Source organism: Sphaeramia orbicularis, chromosome 6 (assembly GCF_902148855.1).
Source record: "Sphaeramia orbicularis chromosome 6, fSphaOr1.1, whole genome shotgun sequence".
NCBI lineage: Eukaryota > Metazoa > Chordata > Actinopteri > Kurtiformes > Apogonidae > Sphaeramia > Sphaeramia orbicularis.
Window position 1 is genome coordinate 28646071 of NC_043962.1, and position 23486 is coordinate 28669556.

The window sequence follows — 23486 nt, forward strand, 5'->3', positions numbered from 1 at the left end:
GTTGAACATGGACCTGTGGAGTTTGATTAATGAGGAATTCAGTCCCAAGCATCGCATTTACAGTTTATGTAGACCACAGGGAAATGTTTTAAAATGCATAATTCTATTTAAAAAAAGTAAAATATCACTCCTTTAAGCTGGCGTTGACTGTTGATAGAAATATTACGATAAACAGACATAGCCCATTAGAAGACATGATAAACTGTGTGAAGAATCAAACACAATCTGTTTAATACTTGATATATCTTTAATATAAATACAAAGATACACATTGATTAACAATCAGTCTGATTCTGGATATAAGAAAGGAATACCAAAGGAGTTCACAAACCTTATAAGACATAAGACAATCCATACCTAAAATGTAATTACAGTATATCAACAGAAGGTAAATACATGAAATAGATTCTGCAGAAAATGTGCGTTCAGATGCTGTAAGCTTTAGTGTTACAGGTGACCTTTTGTGTCTGTTTTTCTCCATAGTGTCATATGATAGCAGCACAGGCGCAGATGTTTTCAAGTGACCTTGGAAAAAAAAAAAAAAAGATCTTTAATCCAGCATTTTCTTTTCTGCAGAATTAAAAGTGTCTATTTCATTTTTTTTTCTTTTCAAAAGCAAATTATTAACATTAGCATAAGACTGGATACATTTATAGTGAATATATAGTTGACATGCAGGAGCCTGTGTGAATGTGAGACAAGGTTTATGAATAGTACATGAAATCATTGTGTAAATAAAACTTTCAGCCGTATTTTTGATAAAATGTTCTTCTGACTTGGCTGACTGCTGCTGGTATGTTATGTTTTTGCTCTGTTGGAGTGTACATATAACACGAGACCACTTGTCATTTCAGTATTGTTCAGGTTAAATCTTTGATTCTATATGTGAAGAAAACTGCAGGTCCGTTTTTGTGGCTCTGCTAAGTTTGCCACTAGCAGATAAACTTGCACAAAACACTCTGTTGTACAGTTATCCTGTTCCATCTCTTGTTGTTTTATCTTTATGTCTGTGAAGTTGTGGAAAAACCTGTTCATCTAATGATACTATTTCTGGACTTTTTTTTTTTTTTGTTAGAGCTGAGATCTGCTTCACAATGTTCCTCTTGTTAAATGAATCAAAGTCATTGTGGTACCTATTTAAAGACTGCAGCTAATTTCCTTAATCCCACATGTAAACCAAAAAAATGTTAAATGTTTCAAACTGTTAACATTTAATTGAAGACTCAGCTCTGTTTGGTTTCTGACGGAGATGTTATGTGTACCCATGGCTGTTTCCTTTTTATTTGAAACACTACTGAAATAAAACTGCTTCCTTTGAAGTATTAAATCGTTTTAAGCAAGAGGCTTGAAGTTTTATTTCTTTTCCATTCTCATCCTTTCTGTAGTTACTGCTACAGGCAAGAACGTTCACTTTGCACATAACTGTAAAATATAGGTGTTCTTGGAGTTATACTGAATATATGAAACCTCCAGAATCCAGAGTTGCACTAAAAAATACTGATGAAATGGCAACAAATTATTGTTTTTTTCATTTAATTTTTATCATTGAGTTCACATAGTACAGATACTGATACAATGTCAATGCTACTTGAATATATTTATAAATTAATGTACAACTAAATTATAACTAATGATGCTGCGGACCTGTATATGAGGACATTTTCTCTATCTAAACCTCCTAAAATCATAACGGACTCTCCCTGGACTAAAGGAACATGAACAATTCTTTATACACTTATTGACTTTATGATGAATTACGCTTTAGTACTCATGATTTCCATAAAAAATACCCAAACAGCAAAAAATATGGAGAATCAAAGCCTTCAAATAATATGTAGCATGCCTATATTGGTACTCGTATCATGTTTATGACTTAATGATTATGCTTGGAGGGGTCGTCAGTGATTCAGAGGTTAAGAAAAATGAGAAAAACATGCAAAAGTTAAGATTTGTTTCCAGCCTAAGCTTTGGACAGATGTATAGATAGTGTAAACAAAATAATAAAATGCCATATACAATATAATCACTATATCTTCACAGCAAAAACAACATCTCACTTGAGTGTTTTGGTCAACTGTGACAAATTCAACATTCTGGGTTAATAAATGTTGTCATGTTGGTTACTGAGAGTTTCTATTTTTGCTTCCTGCAGACAAGCTCTCACAAATAAACCTTTCATTGCTCCAGCCTGTTGACGTCCGTAGTAGAACTTTCATGTCTATTCTTAACTTAATTGGCAGCGTAATAAGGCCAACATGTTAGACTACAGGCGCATCCTGTCAAAACATTTTTATGGACAAATCACATGTTTGGAAGCACATGAGGGGCTACTTGTTGAACTGCAGTACACTTGGAATATTTCAAATACCTTGGTTAATTTTAATTAGACAAGGCATTTTCTTGGAGAAAAATACGCACATCCCTTGGAAAAAGTCCCAGTTTCAGCTTCAGGTCAATGTAGAAACCGTATAAACATTTTAGACCTTCACTGAGATGAGAGATATTTTAAGAATAACTAGCATTAGACTGATATTTTTACCATGATATATCAATTGGATGTTGGCCTTTCACTCAAAATTTCACTAATTTCACATAAAAATTTCACATAATTTTCATAATGAACTCTCTTTCATGACCATATTTGCACAAAAAGCAAATCTGCATTTTTTTTTTTTTTGCACATTCTGTTTGCACATTCTCTTGTCTTTATGTTATTTAACAAATGACTACATTAAAACATTCATATGACGTATTATTTCCATCCTGTCAATCATTACAGCAGTGTTTTTCAACCTTGGGGTTGTGACTCCACATGGGTTCGCCTTGAATTTCAATGAGAAAATAAATAATAATTACAAATAAAAAATAGTTTTTAATGATTCAATATATATTTCATTATTATTAAAACACCACACACTTTTCCTGATAAAAATCAAGTTCAAATAAAATGCAGGATATTACATCTGACAGGGTGTATCTTGATTGACCCAATCATGTGACTGAATGCGTTACTACGCTTCAGCCTGCCCAGACCAAGGTTATTATTGTTAACGAAAAGTAACAAAACAACAAAAACTAGAATTGTAAAAACATTTTTGTTAACTGAAATTAATAAAAACTATAATTAAAAGAAAAAAAACAATAACTAACTGAAACTATTTTGTGTGCTTACAAAACTAAGTAAAACGGATACAAATTATGGATAAAATTCCCTTCGTTTTCATCTTTTGTCAATGTCGGATTGATATGAAATCGATTTATTTCCCTCAAGCAATTTTAGTTTGTGGCACCAAATGATATTTAATGGTCTGTCACTTCTGGTCCCCACTCTACCTGGAAACATGGAGACTAAAATTGGGAGAAAGCAGCAGAGTCCTGTATGGGATTTATTTGAAATCGATGGTGAAGAAAATAAAAGATATAAAAAAAACTAAAACTAAGCATTTAGAAAACAACGAAAACTAATAAAAACTAGCAAACCTGCGCTAAAAACTAATTAAAACTAACTGAATTAGAGAAAAAAAAAAGTCAAAACTAAATAAAACTAAACTATAATGAAAAATCCAAAACGATTATAACCATGGCCCAGACACAGTCACAGTCAGAAAACTGGACTGAATAGAGAATGGGAAGATTTCTTCACCTGCATCTCCAAGAGAAAAATGTCTCCGTTTTGAATGTCAGGGGTCGCCAGAAATTTGTGATGTTAAAATGGGGTCACAAGCCCAAAAAGGTTGAAAACCACTGCATTAGAGTCTTTAATGACCCCTGAACATATGGGAATGGTCACATTATAAAGATACATGGACAACAGGCACAAAATGTCATCTCTTGGCAGCTTTAGTCAAATTTCACAAATACTCTGATCACCTATACTGGTGGAACATTAACTCAGACACACACAAGGCCATCAAGTTGTCAGCTCTTCTAAGCTTATTGCACTCGAAAGTGTTATTTATCCATGACAGGTTAAGAATTACATTAAAGCACATTAAGGGGCTCGATTCTTACAGCATCTGTTGCAATGCTTATACATTCATCCAAAAGTAGAAAGCTACAGTCTGACTTTAACATTTCCAGTTCAGAGACAAAAAGCCTGTTAGAGAAGTTTGCTAAGACTATGTAAACAGTCCTATGTGAACAGCTGGTACACTCCCTGTTTTCTTCACTGAAGGTGAGTGCAACTCAGCGTGCTTTTATTTCTTCACTCCGCTGCCACGGTAACTGAACATGATCACACGGCATATCTGATTAACTGACTTAAGACTTCTGTTCATCTACGCCCACTCAGATATTTATTATAACATGGACTCTGGGCTATTACTATTCATAAGAAGCTACAAAACTACCTAAACAATCACAGTAGAAATTGGAATTACAAGATGAATATCATATCAAGTCACTAAAACGTCCTAATTAAAAGGGTTCATTATATCAAACTAACAAATGTGTGTAAGGTCGGCAGCATTTTTCTTTCATTGTGTCTCCCTGATAATTAAGTGCTTCCATCTTGTGGTTCAAATAGTGACTCACAGGAGCCATTACTTGAACAAGTCGTCATGCTGGTGACACATTGGGTACATTACTACACACCCTTAATGGAGCCCTATCGCAGTGTAAACTAAGTCATACATTTACAGTGTCTCAGCAATTGTGCAACCTTAAAGTATTTCATATCCATTTTAAACACTCGGTATTAAATTAAGGGGCCAACAGATGGTCATGGCAGGATCTCAAAGAACAAGTGAACAGCAGCAGAAGGAAGCAAATAAAAGGGGTTTTTGTTATTTTAAAGGTTGCCATAGAAATCTCTTAAAAGGTAAAACACGCTGTTGAGACAAGTCTCTAAAAGCTCAATAGATAGAAAAATGTTCTGAAATACCGAAAATATCTTAATTCAAGTGTCATAAAAGTACAGTAAGAAGAAAAATGTTTGCACAGAGTCTGAAGTGGTTTCCATGGAGATCTTAATTCTGCAGCTCCCTCTGTGGTCCACTCGACAGATCACAGGTCCCAGTATGGAGCTGGAGCGCCCCCTGTCTGTGCAAAGTGCTCAGGGTCCGGAACTCCAAAGGCATGGTGTGAGGACTGGAGCTGGATGTGTACTCGTATTTCAGAGTATCGTAGTAGTGGTATTTGACTGCTTTCCCATGGGGGTCCAGAGGAAAGGGCCAGAAGCCGTAGAGGTGGATCTCTTCACAGAATCGAGTGGCCAGGGTGTACATGAGGAGGCCGGTGGTCGGACGCTTGATGTGCACGTTGTTGGTCAACCAGTATCTATTGACAAAGACAAATTGCAGTTACAAGTTGCATTCAGTAAATCAGCAACTACCACAGAAAAACAAAGAGGACAGTTAAGAACAACAGAGCACATTTTGTAAACAGTGCAGTTTTCTCATTGCACTGTTTCCACCACATGCACCACTTACACTGGTACAGGTCTGCTTACATACTACACTGACTACACTGTTATATTTGCACTGTTCACACTGTAACAGTTAGAAATGTTTACACTGTTTACACTACTACATTTACACATTTTATACTACCTTAAATTTTTAAATCTTAGCCTTTCATACAGTATAGCTCTATTTTGTACGTATTTTTCAACTGCACACTTTTATATTTTTATACTTTTTTAAAGATGTCTGTATCTTATTGTGTTACTACTTAGATGGAAGTGCACTGTCGCTGGCAGAGACCACCTATTCTATTCTATTCTATTCTATTCTGTTCTATTCTACTCTTTTACTATGTTCTATTCTATTCTATTCTATTCTATTACTCTATTCTATTCTATTCTATTCTATTCTATTCTATTCTATTCTACTCTTTTACTATGCTCTATTCTATTCTATTCCACTTTATCTATTCTATTCTATTCTATTCTATTCTATTCTATTCTATTCTATTCTATTCTATTCTACTCTTTTACTATGCTCTATTCTATTCTATTCTATTCTATTCTATTCTATTCTATTCTATTCTATTCTATTCTGTTCTATTCTGTTGTATTCTATTCTACTCTTTTACTATGCTCTATTCTATTCTATTCTATTCTATTCTATTCTATTCTATTCTATTCTATTCTATTCTATTCTATTCTATTCTATTCCACTTTACCTATTCTATTCTATTCTATTCTATTCTATTCTATTCTATTCTATTCTATTCTATTCTATTCTACTCTTTTACTATGCTCTATTCTATTCTATTCTATTCTATTCTATTCTATTCTATTCTATTCTATTCTATTCTATTCCACTTTATCTATTCTATTCTATTCTATTCTATTCTATTCTATTCTATTCTATTCTATTCTATTCTATTCTATTCCACTTTATCTATTCTATTCTATTCTATTCTATTCTATTCTATTCTATTCTATTCTATTCTATTCTATTCCACTTTATCTATTCTATTCTATTCTATTCTATTCTATTCTATTCCACTTTATCTATTCTATTCTATTCTATTCTATTCTATTCTATTCTATTCCACTTTATCTATTCTATTCTATTCCACTTTATCTATTCTATTCTATTCTATTCTATTCTATTCTATTCTATTCTATTCTATTCTATTCTATTCAAGTCAGTATTCACAAGGAACCAAATCCTATTTCCAGTATTCATCTTTCACTATGACCGTTTCCCTCTGGGTTTCCATATTAATTCAAATATCCTGTACGAGCTGGAACATGCAGAGTGGAGCTGTGTCCTAATGAGAACACCTTTTGTCCAGACTGAATCTGTCCCTGCTGTAGACCAAATCATCTTAACAAGGGATTTAGCCCATTAGACCAAAACAAGGCTTGAAGCCATTACAGGCTAAATTGTTAAATCAACTCACAGTAACATAATCTAATATTTTCATGATCAGTTAAACATTTAAATAATTCCCAGAGTGAGGAAACTTTTCAATATTTTCCTGTTTCAGAAATGTGCACTTTCCCTTTCATTGTAAAAACACTATATGGACAAAAATACTAGGACAAATCACACCTACATTTCATGGGGCTTCCCTTTCCTGCTGATATTAAATATTATCATTGTCAAACTAAACATGTCAGTCGTTGTCAATAACCATCATGATAAATGTCAAATTAATATATATATATATTTTTTGAAAGGCTGAATTTTATTCCTGACAGTGTGATTGAAGAAACCATACAGTTAAAATGATTTAGGGTCAAAATGTGACAAATATTACAGAAATCTTGAGGTAGAACATTTAAAACAATAAGGATTAGAAGAAAAGACAGAATTAACCCTAGAGACAAAATAAAAATGTTTACTGCAATATTCATCACTATATAAAATTATGATTAATTATTTTATCAATAATTTGTCATTATATTTTGTAGCTCTGCCTATGTTCGCACTGAAATAATACATTTCTCCATGTTTTTTTCACAGCTGTTTGCATAAAATAATCATTGGCAAAAAAGAAACTAAAAAACTGGAAATAAATACAGTGATACACAGTTATTTCACCAATTTCTGTGGAAAAAGAAACTTCCCAAAGTTGGAAAGTTTTGAACCCAGAAACAGGCTTTCAGATTACATAACCTAGATTTTTTTTTTCTTTCTTTCTTTCTCTCTTTTTTTTTGTGGAAGGATGTTTGCTGAGCACATATGTTCTGTCACTGCAGCAGACACAGCCTCCATCGAAGCTGCTCGGCACATTTTCTAAGGGCCTAAAATCTCCAGTGAAGAACAGACGCCGCATGATGCCTTCAGGTGCGACTTCAGAGGTAGGAGGTCAGTTGTTCACCTGCTCCAATTTAATTTACCTTTCCAGTCAGGAGCCCGTCTCTGCAGCCTCGAGGCCAGCTGTGCACTCAGTGGTTAGTGTGGAAGGTTGTGTTGAGTTGCAGAGGTCGTGCTATTTAAAGCCGTTCATGTGCAACGAAGGGCAAACAGCGGGAAGGTTTACACTTCAACCCAACACTACAGGAGGTGAAAACCGCAGAAGTGGGTCTAATTATTAGTGAAATTATCTGATAGGGCATTTGGATGTCCTCCTCTGTGCATAATGAGTGACTTCTGATTTAAAATTCAACCTTACTGAGAAAAATAGCGCTCTCAGGGGCAGTTAAATGGCATGTGAAGCATTTAATAGACACCACTGGAAGAGTTTAAGGTGAATTATTATCTTTTACTGTGTTCTTGAGAAAAATCACAGCCCAGTTCGACTGTTCTGCAATACCTAGTGTTAGTTGGGGCATACAAAATGGTTGAATTTGGTCACTGACCAGCACTGGTTGTCAGGCTTTTAACGAGGCAGGAAATTTCCAGAGCATTGTGTCCGCTTTCAGTGCTGAGAGAGGCAAGGGCAGCAAAAAAAATTGCAAAGAGGGATTTTTGTAAAAGCCTGTAGGCAGTGGAAGCTGTTTGTGACAGATGCAAAAAAAAGAAATTCCCCCCAAACTACATCTATGATTAGCGAGAAAACAAACAAATCAGCACACTACACAAGTACACACTATACAAGTCCAGTTACACCACAGCTGAACAGCCTGTAGCTTATTATCTGTGCTATTCCTGAGCCTCTGCACAGGCTTCTCCACAACTCTATATAAATATTCAATTCAGAGCGAAAAAAAAAAAAAAAGTCCATTTAATCTCCAGTTATAAGTCATGTTTTCATAAATATTTGCTGTAAAGTATTTGATCTTTGCTTGGCGTAGTGGCCAAACTTTGCAGAACCAGAGCTCCAATTAAAGGATTAGTTCAACACTGTGGGAAATAAATGTTTTAATTATTTTTCAGGGCTAAATGAGAAGACTGACAGCAGGAGAGGCAGTTTATATTTCTGCTCATGGCTTTTACTGAACGGTGCCACTGCTGACAAAAACAATCTGGAAGTTCTAACACCTTAAGCATCATAAAAGCATGTATTTATAGTTTTTACAAACATTTTCATCACCCCTATTTTGTCAGTTCTTCATTGGCTTCTAGTCAAATTTCGTATTGATTTTAAACTTTTAGCCCTGACTTTCCGGGCATTGAATGGTCAGGCCCCTCGGTATATTGCTGCCTTGTTGTGCACCTACTCCTAAGGGCACACCCTTAGGTCTTCAGACCAGAGCCTCCTGAAGGTCCCAAAGACTGGTTTTAAAACTAGGAGACCAGTCCTTTCAGGCTGTAGCCCCCAGACTGTGGAATGACCTGCCTCTGTCCCTCCATGTGGTCGACTCTTTTAAAAAGCAGCTCAAGACGTTTTTATTTAGGAAAGCATTTGGTTGATGGATTTATCCTTTTTACTTATTTTATTAAATTATTCTTATGTTGTTTATTGCACCCATTTTATGTACTGCATAAAGCACTGAAAAAGCACTTTATGAATAAACTTTACTTACTTACTTACTATTTTGTTGTTGTGAAAGAATCACCACATCTTGGTTATTAATCCTCTGAGATACAGTTAAGTCCAAAAGCAATATTTCTGGGAAATTGGATTTTTTTTTTTTTTAAAGAAAAACAATCTTATCAAGCACGCTTCATTAGAAAAGTAATCTCATAGATATACAACATTGTCCTAATAAGATATTCCAGCTAATATTGAACTAGACTGAACCAAAAACAAGCTAAAACAATGGATTGCATAATTTTCATGCAGAAGAACCTGATGGCTCTCTTTGTTTTAAGAGTGAGACCAACTGCAGAGTTTCTCAAGAGTGAAAATATTAAATATATCCTAGATAATGGTCTTCTCATTGCTCATAATAATCACAACTTGCTTTTAATTTTTTGGCATTTTTTCTAGTGTTAAGGTCTATTATAGATTTCAGTGATTTTATTCTAGTGTTAAGAAATCACACCAAGCAAAAGTTACTTTTTTTTCTCCACTATGATATGATATGATATGTGATATGTGGACAGTTTATTTTTGCTATGTATACCATTTTTGTGTTTTGTGCAGGCTTAGTCAGAATTTATTTTGGTATGTACAAGATTTGTTAAGCTTACTTACGGGTGCTGACATGGGAATTTATGGTCAGTAAAAAGATAGGGGAAGGGGCTCCCTTTTGAATATGTTTTCTTTTCTTTTTTATATTGATTTTTCTCGTTGTATTAAATGTTGATATTTGAAATAAACAATTGATCAATCAATTTAAAAAAAAAAAAAAATCTATCACCGGCAGATGTTTTTGACAAATCAATTATAATTCAGCATACAGTTGCAGAAAAAGATTATTACGCCATCAAAAGTCTTCAGAAACAATGGTTATGCAATCAAGTACTAACTCTTATGTGTATCATGTGACTAAAACAGACAGAAATGAAAACATGGAATGCATAAAAGCACTGTTTTTGTCAGTACAATGCCATAGCTACTGATGTAAGAACTGAAGTGATTTTGGTTATTATCAAGAAAACATGGAAAATGGATAGATATCAGCTCTGAAATTAAACTCTTATGAGCTATTTTTGTTGTTATCATTATATCTGTCTAAACAAATGTACCTTTAGTTGTACCAAGCGTTAAAATGAACAAGAAATTGAAGAAAACAGGGGTGGTCTAATAATTTTTTCTGCGACTGTATTTGGCTTCTTATGCTAAAGCAATCACCTCCTGTCTCCAGCTCCATAATATGCACACAAACATGAAAATGTTTTTGATTGCTTTATCTTATTCTGGCAAGAAAATAAATGAATGGATCCAAAAATGCTGAACTGCTCCAAACTATAGAGGGTATACAAATGACGTCACCACTAGCGGAAGTCACCACGGTTACGCCCACTGAATGGCAGAAAGAGGGAGAATGAGTGACAGCGTTGGCTTCAACACTGTCTAAACTGAAGAACAATATTTAATAAAAAATGAGGAAGAGCTGTTGTGCAATTGATTATATGAACAGTTTTGAAAATCAGTTGGAGCTATTGTTTTATAGACACCGAAAGACAAAGAAAAGAGACATAGATGGATCCACAAATCCAGGAAACCAAACCTAGATCTGTGGATCCTGTTTGGTGTCAGGTAACATTAATTTATGCTGTATTTTTGGGTCAAATCATACCTTAAATGACGTATTGTTTTGGCTAATGTTACTTCTTAGTAAAGCTCTTGGTTTCATGATCAGATCTTTCATAGTTTTTGTCTTCATTTTGTGATTATGAACCTTGTGCTCCTACATGATTCGTAAACTAACTTAAACTGAGGCTAACCTAGTTTTTCAAATACGGGGGTAATGGAGAATAAAGCTATGACAGCGTATTAGGGCCACATAAGAAAATAAAACGCTTGTCACTACGAGAATAAAGTCATAAAATATCGATATAAAACCGGTAATTTTATGATAAAGTCGAATACAAAAAGAATCACAATGTTATGCGAATAAAGTCATAGTTATAAAAAAACCCCTCATAATTTAACCAAAATGTCATTCGTTTATGAGGTTAAAGTTGTCATATTCCGACAATAAAGCCATAATATTACAAGAATAAAGTCGTACCCTGCTGGTCCACAGCAGTAGTATCTGTGTTGTATAAAGTACTTGATCTGAACTAGACGTAAACCTCCTCAGTCCCAGTAGATTATGCATATATTCACTGGGGTCAGTAAACAGTCTACTGTAAATGCACTTTGGATCAGCTGGTTCTCTGCCTAGTTTTGGACCCTGGTTGTCAGTGATGATGAAACCATGTATATTTGTTTCAGGTCAAAATAGCGACGATCCCCTACGCCCTGGATGTTCGGATATGCGATTTCAGGCTACATGTCAGTGTTCGTGGACCACTTGTTCTTTGGTAGCTCGTACGGATCCATGTCCAGTCCAGTTGTCCTTAATTTAATTTCATATTTCACATTTTCCCGGTCTGGCTGTGTTTACTGCTGTACTCCATCTTGGTTTTTACCACTCAGTCTGACTTAGAGGGGCGTGACCCGGGGGGGAAGTGACGTATGTGCACACCCTCTCTTCCCCTCCTTTAGAGATGATTAGATGTTCAGAGTTTGATCTCTGTGACCAAGTGTTCTCTATCATTAAAAGACAGGAGATATTACCCATGGTTTGTTGTGTTGAGTCACACTTTCAGCAGAGGTGTGTGATAAGTGATAATAGATAAGGCAGCTTTTTCACACTGTGCCTGGTGATCAGCTCTAATGCTCTGTGTAAAAATAGCCACCTGGGCTACAGATTACAGTGTGCCAACCCCATGATTATGCTGCTCACAGGTGTCCTTATGAGACGCAGCAGCTGCCAGCTTGAGCCGCTCTTACCCTCTGACAGCGTGGAGAAGGCGTAGTGAGGGGAAGGCGGTGCGCACGTCCACAGTGTGCAACAGGATGAGACGGAGGGCCCACTCCACACGCTCCTCTCCCCCTTTGGCCATGAAAGCCGGTATCCACAGCACGCTGCCACTGAGGCTCTGCAGCCTCCGTAAAAAACGCTCCCTCCATTCATCACTAACCAGGTCCTGAAAGGCTCGCTGTACCACCGAGGGGTTCATTGTAACCAGGTTGGTTCGCCGGCCCACGTCCTGAGAGTATTCCTCCACCGGTGCCAGGTTACACCTTCAGACAAACAAGCACACAGCTCAGCAAATTCTACTCAAAATGTCAGTTTTGGTCCAGTTTCTCTATCCTGTACCATCTGAGATACTGTTGTCAACAGGGAAACAAATACAACTAATACTTGTTAGCAGCACGAAGGTTACATCCCCAGTGGAAAAAGGTAGAAACAAACAACTGGGTCTGATACAGCATTTCAATTATTGAGTTTTTGAGTTGCTGGCAGGTGGATGCAGTCCTCTGGACAGTCAGACTGTCTGTTCCCTGGTTTTGTACAAAGGCATCTAGCAGGCTGCTCTCTCTGTTTATTTCTCCAGTAAATTTCTCTAACTCTGAAGACTAGTTCTAGTATCTCACATTGGCTAAATACTGGTCCAACTTTTTAATTTTCACACTTTTTGTTTTACAGTACAATGAGTTTTTATTCTTCAAATTTCTGCCAAATTCTTATTATATTTTATAGGAGTGATATTTAGCTTTTTTAAATGGAATTATGCATTTTAAAACATTTCCCTGTGGTCTACATAAGCTGTAAATGCTCTGCTTGGGTCTGAATTCTTCATTAGTTAAACTCCACAGGTCCATCTTCAAGCCTATTTTTGAGTAATGACACCAGAAAGGTCGTTTTGAGTGCTGGCCCTTTAAATGCATGTTTATGCATTTATGCATTTGGCAGACGCTTTTTTCCAAAGCGACTTACAGGGGAAAACCAATTAAATCACTCAATCAATCAAATTTTATTTATATAGCACCAGATCACAACAAAAAAGTTATCTCATGACACTTTAATGCACATGAGCCCCCCCTCCCCAGGTTGTTGACCATGCTTTCTGTCCTGTTCAGCCACTTAAGTTTGTTAATACAATCAACAACTGAACATTTTAGGTAAACAGCTCGAAGTTTGGACATATTTTCAGTATGGACTACAACTGCTGCTGCTGACAAACAATTATGGTGTATTCGGAAAAAATGTTCATCGGAAATCTTGACCTTATATGTGCAAATGTCGTGATGTAACTAGTTATAAAATGTAACAAGTTAAGCAGGAATTAAAACGGGTTGTGGAAATCCACTCGATTTTTGCTGGAATTAACATAAAAATAGCTTTGCAGCACCTAGAGGGTTCAAATTCAAACTTTATGAACTATTAGGGTCCAAATACACAAATAAATGTACCAAAGACTAATAAAAGTGGGTTTAGCAAAATATGACCCCTTTAACCTGTAAAGACCCAAACATTCACCATCTACCAAAACCATATAAACTGTTTAATACCTGTTGATCCACTAATCCTATCAATACATAGAAATCATTTGTGCAAAATACAGTTTGTCATATTTTCATGGTCATCAGATATGACCCATTTGGACGTTCAGAGGCTCCGTAGTTACCGTGGAAACACTGTCATCTTCTACAACATTGATTCACCAGTAAAACCCATGGCGTTGGATCAATGACAGTGGATGGAGACACTTGATTTATGTTCAGATTTTACTGGAAAAGTCACTTTTTCTTCAGTTTTCTCTATTTTTGATATAATATTCCTCAACTTTACTCTGAGCTTTTATGAACATCTACATGATTAGTAAATTAAATGTTGGAAAATACCTGATTTTCACTGAAAAAAAAAAAAAACAAAATACAGAAGATAATATTACAATAAATGGTGATAAACCACTTAAGGATGGTTATATATAGAGAAAAATTCATTTGGAAAGTGCCAAAAATGTCGCACTGGGTCCTTATGGGTTAATTATGAGTAAAACACTGAAAAATGTCTATTTGACATCACCTCTGATTGTCATTCTCATTCTAATGAGTCAACCCTGTAGCAGAAGGGGGTCAATATGTAATGTAATGTATGTGAATAGCCCTTAAAAATGGGCTCCATCCCTGACTTTCTTGGTTGTGTTCATCCAGCATAACAAAACAAAACAGGGTAATGAAAATCCAAAAGGTGAGCATTATTCTCTCTTCTGCTTCTCCACAAGCCTAGCTATTGTTTACTTACGAAATGCAGTCTGTAACATGTAATGAGTATCCATTAGAAACAATTATAGACACACAAGTCTGCATGAATGGTAGAGCATGGGAGTTAGAATCTGATTTTTTAAATGGAGAAGCACAAATCCACATACACAGTCACAGAAAAAATTATTAGACCACCCTTGTTTTCTTCAATTTCTTATTCATTTTAATGCTTGGTACAACTAAAGGTACATTTGTTTGGACAAATATAATTAAAACAACAAAAATAGCTCATAAGAGTTTAATTTCAGAGCTGATATCTATCCATTTTCCATGTTTTCTTGATAATAACCAAAATCACTTCAGTTCTTACATCAATAGCTATGGCATTGTACTGACAAAAACAGTGCTTTTATGCATTCCATGTTTTCTTTTCTGTCTGTTTTAGTCACATGATACACACAGGAGTTAGTACTTGATTGCATAACCATTGTTTTTGATGAATTTTGATAGTCTAATAATTTTTTCCGCGACTGTATGCTAAATTATAACTGATTTGTCAAAAATATCTGCCAGTGATAGATTTTTTTAAACATTTTTTTATTGATTGATTGATTGTTTATTTTGAATATCAACATTTAAGACCAATACAAGAAAAATCTATATAAAAAAGAAAAGAAAACATATTTGAAAAGGAGCCCTCTTACCTTATCTTTTTACTGACCATAAATTCCCATGTCAGCGTCCATAAGTAAGCTTAACAAATCTTATGCATATCAAAATAAATCCTGACTAAGCCTGCACAAAACACAAAAATGCCATATATATCAAAAATAAACTGTCCATTGCATAGCAGTAAATCAGTGATGTAGGCAGCTAAGATGCAAAACAGACTCCAACATGACCTCTAAACCCACAAGCATGCACAAAATCTGACATACTGAATATTTAACATCACAAATCACACTCTGTTCCCTTTCGTTTCACTAAAATAAAGTGATCTCTACCAGTGGCACCCCAATCAGTGTAAACCTACTTTGTGGGAACTGAGCATAGGGCAGCGGACTATATTTAGCAGAGACATTATCTCTCAATCTGATACATGAATGCCACGGCAAATTCCTCAGCTTCTCAAAATGCCACATTCCCAGTTGTCTGCCTTCAGCCAACCATTACAGCGATGACCCTTATTATCATGCTGTCGGAGTCTGCAAATCATGACCCCTCCACATCTCCCTGTAACACGCAGCGCTTCGAAAAAAAAAACAAAAACAAAAAAAACCAAGATCCAAAGACAACAGGATCGATTCCAGAGTAAGAAGGGGCGCACTCACATTCTGAGGTGAATTCAGCTATTGATTAAGCAGACACTTATTTCCTACCTCCTTTATGCAACAGCATTTAGCACACTGATTTATGAAAGGATGTTTTTTTTTTTTAAGGAGGTCTTTTTGCAGATTCCTACCTACACACAGAATGCCAACCAAAGGAGTTTTTCACATTTCCCTTCAATTACAGTATCACCACATACACACAGATTTATTTCACCTTCAATGACAAGTTTGAATGGTGATAAATAACCCACTCAGCCACTCAGCAACCCCTTTCCTTACACCCAAACACAAACAGAGCTGGCTGACGGCTTCACAAACTGAATCGTCTGGAAAAAGAAAGAGCTCTGGACTCCTGAGGGTGCCGATGTTTCCACTAAAAAGCACAATGTGTTTCTATTTGATGCCAGAGCTTTCCAAAAATGCCAATTTCATGTATAATCATGCATTTAATTGCTCTTAGCCTGGCAGCTCATTTCCAACTTTGAATCATTAAGAAGCTCTGACAGCTTTTTCACAAGTGCAATTAATATATTTCCAGCTGTGTGAGCACAACTCCAAAACCTGACTTAAACTAAGAAGGCAAAAAAGTGATTATGATTCCAATGTGAATTATACTCTCAACTAAGTGAGATAAACTGAGACTAATTTGCTAATCCATTTCAATTATGGTCATCTTTCAGGTGTCATGATTTATTTTATACGGGAGACTTCCAGTTCTCCAATGACTTGTGGTGTTCAGTGGCAGAAAATACCTGATGACAAAGTCGTGGGAGTCGATCTCAGGTCCGCAGCTACTGTTGAGTAAGATCCCAGAGTTTCCGACGATGGCGCAACGCCTGTGATGTTGGTTCTTCATCGGGGACACAGTTGGCAGGAGACGGTAGAGATTTTCTGAGATGTTTGTGGTGCTGTGTCGATCAAATACATAATGGATGATATCTCCTGGTTTAAGTGTGCCTTTCAGAATAGAAATGTCACGCTCCGGATCAAGGAATCGCAGAATGTTCTTCCTGTAAAACAAAGACAACGTCCACGCATTGTGAAAGACTCCACGACGTCCAGTGTTAAAACCTAGTGGAGACAATTCGAGGAGAACCGCAGCTCTACCTGATGATGTTAGAAAGGGTCTTGTTGAAAGTCCAGCTGTTGGATGAGAGCTTGGCAGTGTTGTTGCAGCTCGGATGATGACGATTTATATCTTTAGCTGATCTTGCCAAAGCAGTTGGTTTGACATGCGCCACAGCCTTTCTAAATAAGTAAACAAAGTCATATCATTGACACCAGCTGTTATTATGTACAGACACATTTGATTTGTGGGACATTATCTCGTTAGTCCCATTTAAAACACTGCAAACATAATACTATGACTTATGATCTGCTTTATTCAAATGGTGAGTGTTTATGTTTTATCATATCTATCTATCTATCTATCTATCTATCTATCTATCTATCTATCTATCTATCTATCTATCTATCTATCTATCTATCTATCTATCTATCTATCTATCTATCTATCTATCTATCTATCTATCTATCTATCTATCTATCTATCTATCTATCTATCTATCTATCCACAGTCACGGAAAAAATGATTAAACCATCAAAAGTCACCAAAAACAATGGTTATCAATCAAGTACTAACTCCTGTGTGTATCATGTGACTAAAACAGACAGAAAAGAAAACTTGGAATGCCTAAAAGTACTGTTTTTGGCAGTACAATTCCATAGACATTGATGTACGAACTTTAGTGATTTTAGTTATTATCAAGAAAACCATGGAAAATGGATAGATATCAGCCCTGAAATTAAACTGTTATGAGCTATTTTTGTTGTTATCATTATATTTGTCCAAACAAATGTACCTTTAGTTGTACCAGGCATTAAAATGAACAAGAAATTGAAGTAAACAAGGGGTGGTCTAAGAATTTTTTCCATGACTGCAGATAATCCCATTTAAAACACTGCAAACACAATACTTTTACTTATGATCTGCTTTATTCAGATGGTGAGTGTTTATGTTTTATTCTATCTATCTATCTATCTATCTATCTATCTATCTATCTATCTATCTATCTATCTATCTATCTATCTATCTATCTATCTATCTATCTATCTATCTATCTATCTATCTATGTCTTTGGAATGACCTACCTCTACACCTATGGTCCATGGATTCTGTAGAGAGTTTTAAAAAAACACCTCAAAACTCTCCTGTTCAAGCTGGCTTTTGAATTTCCCAACTGACTCAGGGCTGCTACAAACTGATTGCACTTTATGTATTTATTATATTTTAATTGTATTTTAAATTTTATTTTGTGGTATTTCAACTGTACTTTTATTTGTACTGTTTATTTGTTCTTCACACTGTATAGCACTTTGTGACTGTGAAAAGTGCTCTATAAATAAAATTGACTTTCTATCTATCTATCTATCTATCTATCTATCTATCTATCTATCTATCTATCTATCTATCTATCTATCTATCTATCTATCTATCTATCTATCTATCTATCTATCTATCTATCTATCTATATGCAAACAAGTTTAACTTTACTAGCTTTTCCACCATGTCCTGTCATTGGACATGGTGGACCCTTACTCTCCTAATGACAGAATGAATTGTGGGTAATTAATGCTGTTACAAAGTTCATACTGTATCTCTATCTCCTGTTTCTGTGACTGGATTTCAGACCTGTGCGGTTTAGGGATGAGTCGATGCAAGTTCATCTTCTTTGAGTGTCCAGCATTTCTACAAAAGAAAAACTATTTAGATTGAATTAAGACCCATACAGTGCAGTCTGATAGCTGACATATGGCTCATATTCAGCTTCTAATCAAATCCTAACCTCTCAAACATTAATGCACCTGCTGTAGTGGGAAAGTGATACCGTACGTCCTTCTTTTAAGACAGAATGAAGGTGAAAGGCACGCATCAAGGTATTTTTAGAGCAATGCACTGTGGGCCTATTTGCTGATGTAATGAGGAGAAATGTAGCCTTAATGGAGCCCCATTATACTAAAAGGAGGTTTTTTTTTTTTCTTTTCACAGACAAGTGGGTAATTTCTTTAGTGGTGTTGCATGTAGCACTCTGGATTATTTTGTATCAAACAAACTGCACACATCTATTTTACAATCATGACCTTGTTCACATCTGGTAAAATGGTGACAATCTGCCTGCGGTGCGTACATGCAAAATGGGAAAACAGAGAAATAAATAGGTGCTTCTCAAACAGACTGGTGGGCTCTCGGTTCTTTGTATGTTTATGCCTGTATGCACTAGTGGAACTGTCTCTGCTTCTTTTCCCTGATGGCAAATCACAAACCAATATGACCTCATTACAACATGAACCACAGACGGGTAATTGCATTCAAAGCTGAATGTTCTTGCTGAGAGGGAAATGTGAGACCCCCAAAAGCTGCAAACAAAAAAAAAAAAAGAAAAAAAAAGAAAAAAGGAGGGGGGGGTGGGGGGTGGGTGAGGGTGAAAAGTGAATTTGCTATTCAGGTAGCATACCCTGTTCGTGCATGCAGTGGTAATAATTACAGCAAATGGATGTTGCACAGTTTTGATGCTAAATTAAGAATGCATTTTCTTGCAGGTCAGACACAAGTGGGGCATGAGTGAGACTTGAGGTGGGGGGGATTTTGTGCTGCACTGCTCAACAAAGTCTTAAAAAAATATGAAAAAGAAGGAAGAGAAAAGCCAGTTTTTTTTGTTTCTAATCTGTTGCCTGTGATCATATCCAGCTCCCCTCTCTATCTCCCCCATAGTGTAAATGTATCCTATCCCGCATGCAGGCTGCTGCAAGACAAATAGCCTAATCCTTGGAGACCCAGGCAGGCTGCTGTCGGAACAGCTGCTACGCTGCACCCAAGTGTTACAAATGTAGTAAGAGCAGACAGGAACGCACTCCACATTCAACTCCAAACTCCTAAATCAGTGTGAAAAAACGCATTCATGTCTGTCAGTTCTTTTTTTCCACCCCATCTGACTTATTATTAGTATTATTATTAGTATTATCTTGTGCGCTCTGCATGGGAATAACCTGATGGAGAAGAAAAAAACGCACAGCGCGCACCAAACAAACGCAAACGTGTTACTTACGCAGTTTCTTCCTCCACTTCTGCAATATCATCAATTATCAAAAGCACCACCAGCAGGGTTACAAAGCCGAACAACAGCGTGCGGAATACAAGCGGCATGGCTGAAGGAGGGGTGGGCTGCAGCCTGGAGCCCCTCCGTTCATCCGACACTGGTCCAGTCCCCTTCTCCTGGTTCCCATTTACTCCTCTACCAAATCCTGCTCGGTCATCTCTGTCTTTGTTCTTATCGCCAAGAGTGGGACCCTCCCACGCAAAGCCCACGGTCCCGTTATTGTCCTGTTTCGTCCGTTAGTTGATCTCTCTCCCCCCCCCTCTCCCCTCCTCTCCTCTCCCCACTCCCACTCCCACTCCGCCGGTCCTGTTTCTGGTTTCCTCCCTCTCCTCTGATGCTTCTCTCTATTCCCCAGTCAAACTTTGAAAGCATGCACCTACGGATCCTGCCATGGGAGCACCCAAGATGTAGACCACATGCAGTCTTAAAGGCACAGGGGCCAACTCTTCCATTTTTATACCCCCCATACACACACACTTACACACACACACACACACACACACACACACACACACACACACACACACACACACACACACACACACACACACACACACACACACACACACACACACTCAGCCTGTTTGATTCCACTCTCCAGGTGTCTACCATCACACTTTTCCTCCCCCTGCAGTAGAGGCAGCTTAGGCAGGTGTATGAGTCAGGTTTGCACCATATATATAACATCCACACTACAGCTATTTCATTTTTGTACTTTTATTAAATGTGTATGACATGTGTTCTAACTGTACATTTGGGTCAGAGCTGACAGTGTGACTCCTCTGTGGTAAACAACACCGACAGATCAGTTTCCAGACCTGTATTACTTATTTAACCTTTACTTTTATCCAAGTGAGTTCAATAAACTCATTTACAAGAGCAACACAGCTAATATAGATTCAAGATTCAATAATGTAAAGCGCTTTAGGTGCCTTGAAAAACGCTATAGAAATCTAATCCATTATTATTATTATTGAACCCTTTCATGCATAGTGGTTACTAAAGTGGACAACTATTCTACAGCTGTTCTCTTGTATATTCATAGGTTTTGTTGTTATAATTCCACATCAGCACCATCCCATACATTGCAATTCATACCATTTTTGTAACTTTGCAGTTCTTGATAAACCTGATCTGCAGTAACATGTTTGAGTGTAAAGCAAATGCTAATTGTTATTAGACTGTAATTAACAGTTTTCTTAACCCTTTCATGCACAGTGGTCACTCCAGTGGACAGTTCTTCTCCAGCTGTTCTCTTGTATATTCATGGGTTTAGTTGTTTTAGTTCCATATCAGCCAACACAGTGGACACTTATGCATCATCACATACACTGACATTCAGTCCATTACTGTAACTTTGCTGTTCTTGATAAACCTGATCTGCACTGACATGTTTGAGTGTAAATCAGTTGTTATTTGTTAGACAAAAAGTTTTTTTTTTATTTTTTTTGCATATTATCTCCATGAAGTGAGTAATAACTAGCATTATAATATGTTAAAATGTGAGAAAACATCAGATTAGCTGCATTAAAAATGTTTTTATTTCATTGATTTCATCTCAGTTTCTGATATTGGGTTTTAAACACGTTTCTTTACTTCAAAAATTAAATGCATGGACATTATGTAACTCCATGAAAAGAAAAAAAAAAAAACTGAATCACATTGTTTTTTTCATACCTAAGGAGGAATAAAAACACTCAAGAAAAAAATCTTGACGAAGGTTGTCATAGTTCATGCATGAAAGGGTTAAACAAAAAGTTTTTTTTTTTTTTTTTGCATATTAGCTCCATGAACTGAGTTATGACTAGTATTAGAGTATGTCAAAATGTGAGAAAACATCAGATTAGCTGCATTAAAAATGTTTTTTATTTCATAGTTTTCAAACAGTGTATTAATTTTGCATGTTTTTTTGCTTCAAAAATTAAACACATGGTGTCCAGCTGAGTGGACATTTTTGTAACTCCATGAAAAATAAGTTCATTAACAAAAATTCAATCGCCTTATTTTTTTCATGCCTAAAAGGAATAAAAACGCTCAGGAAAAAAATCTTGACTAAGGTTCTTATAATTCATGCATGAAAGGGTTAAAGCATTTATTGTCATACGTACAGTGAGCAAACATGTTCACATATACTGAAATTCTGCTTTACACTCCACAGAATGCCATACATACTGTATATATACAGCTCTGGAAAAAAAAAAAGAGACCACTGCAAAATTATCACTTTCTCTGATTTTACCATTTATAGGTATGTGCTTGAGTAAAATGAACATTTTTGTTTTATTCTCTAAACTACCGATAACATTTCTGTCAAATTCCAAATAAAAATATTATTATTTAGAGCATGTATTTGCAGAACACGACACATGGTCAAAATAACAAACAGATGCGGTGTTTTCAGACCTCAAATAATGCAAAGAAAACCAGTTCATATTCATTTCTAAACATAGTACTAATGGTGTAACTTGGGAAAAGTTCAGACATCAATATTTGGTGGAATAATTTTCAATGACAGCTTTCAAGTGTCTTATCTCTCCACCATTACTGTTGGATGACTTTATGCAGCTCCTGGCAGAGAAATTCAAAAAGCTCAGGAATGTTCCATGGCTTGTGCTCATCCATCTTCCTCCAGAAGTTTTCAAAGTGGGTTCAGGTCTGGAGATTGGGCTGGCCCTTACAGGGTCTTCATCTGGTGGTCAGTCATCCATACCTTTATGGACCTAGCTGAGGCCAGGAGCATTGTCCTGATAGAAGAACCAGTCCTCAGAGTTTGGGAACATTGTCAGAGCAGAAGTCCAGTTGTTGTCAACAGGTATTTTTGGATTCCAATTACTTTTTTGGTACTAATAGTACTGTTTTTGCCATTTGTAAGAAAATAGTGATGGCCACAGTAGTGGTTTTTATACTTCTCCTTCTTAAATAAGACATGGATCAGGTGTTTATTCAGTAGAATAAGGTGTGCTTGTGCTGGAATTCAACAGACACAGGAATGGAATGGCTGTCATGTATGCGCACATGCTGATTTCAGAAGAAACTGCAGTGGTCTTTTAATTTTTTCCAGAACTGTATATAAACAAGTACAAATAGATAAAAAAAGATAATTTTTGCTCTATCTTATCTATTTTGATCTTTTTTTTTCTCTCAACTTTTTGTCTTTTTATGTAGTTAAAAAATTAAACAAAATAGATAAAATAGTGCAAAATAGTGCAATACTGTCTGTGCAAGTGCAGATGTATAGTTAAACGAGGTGGTACAAAAAATGTCCTCAGTTATAAACTCTGTTAGCTGTTAAGGAGTCTGAAGGCAGTGGGAGGAAAAGCTATACAGGCAGTGGAAAGAGTTAAAAAGCTTCAAGACAAGGTTGCAGGTATTCATAAAAACTCATCGCAGTCGAATAATTACAGAATCAAGTGAAATGCAGAGGTGTTAAAGACCTAAGCAGTCAACAGTGTCTAAAACCATCTCTAGTTCTAAAATGCTTAATAACATCATGCTCAGATAATTCAGG

At 36.2% G+C, this 23486-nt stretch overlaps 1 protein-coding gene across 1 annotated transcript; it reads right to left on the minus strand.

Annotated features, from left to right (window-relative positions):
* Positions 1-596: 596 nt before the first annotated feature.
* Positions 597-20234, minus strand: st8sia2 (ST8 alpha-N-acetyl-neuraminide alpha-2,8-sialyltransferase 2). The gene is made up of 7 exons (XM_030136053.1): positions 19928-20234; positions 18514-18570; positions 16929-17069; positions 16574-16831; positions 12229-12522; positions 3743-5277; positions 597-2763 (listed from the first exon to the last, which is right to left on the minus strand). The coding sequence occupies exons 1-6, from the start codon at positions 20023-20025 to the stop codon at positions 4968-4970; spliced, it is 1158 nt and encodes a 385-aa protein (XP_029991913.1). The 5' UTR covers positions 20026-20234; the 3' UTR covers positions 597-2763; positions 3743-4967.
* Positions 20235-23486: the final 3252 nt, after the last annotated feature.

Coding starts and splice junctions, on each gene's coding strand:
- st8sia2 (XM_030136053.1), bottom strand. CDS start 20,025: ATGCCGCTTGTATTCCGCACGCTGTTGTTCGGCTTTGTAACCCTGCTG. Junction 18,571..19,927: donor GAAGTGGAGGAAGAAACTGC/GTAAGTAACACG, acceptor TTTCTTTTGTAG/AAATGCTGGACACTCAAAGA. Junction 17,070..18,513: donor CTCATCCCTAAACCGCACAG/GTCTGAAATCCA, acceptor TTACTTATTTAG/AAAGGCTGTGGCGCATGTCA.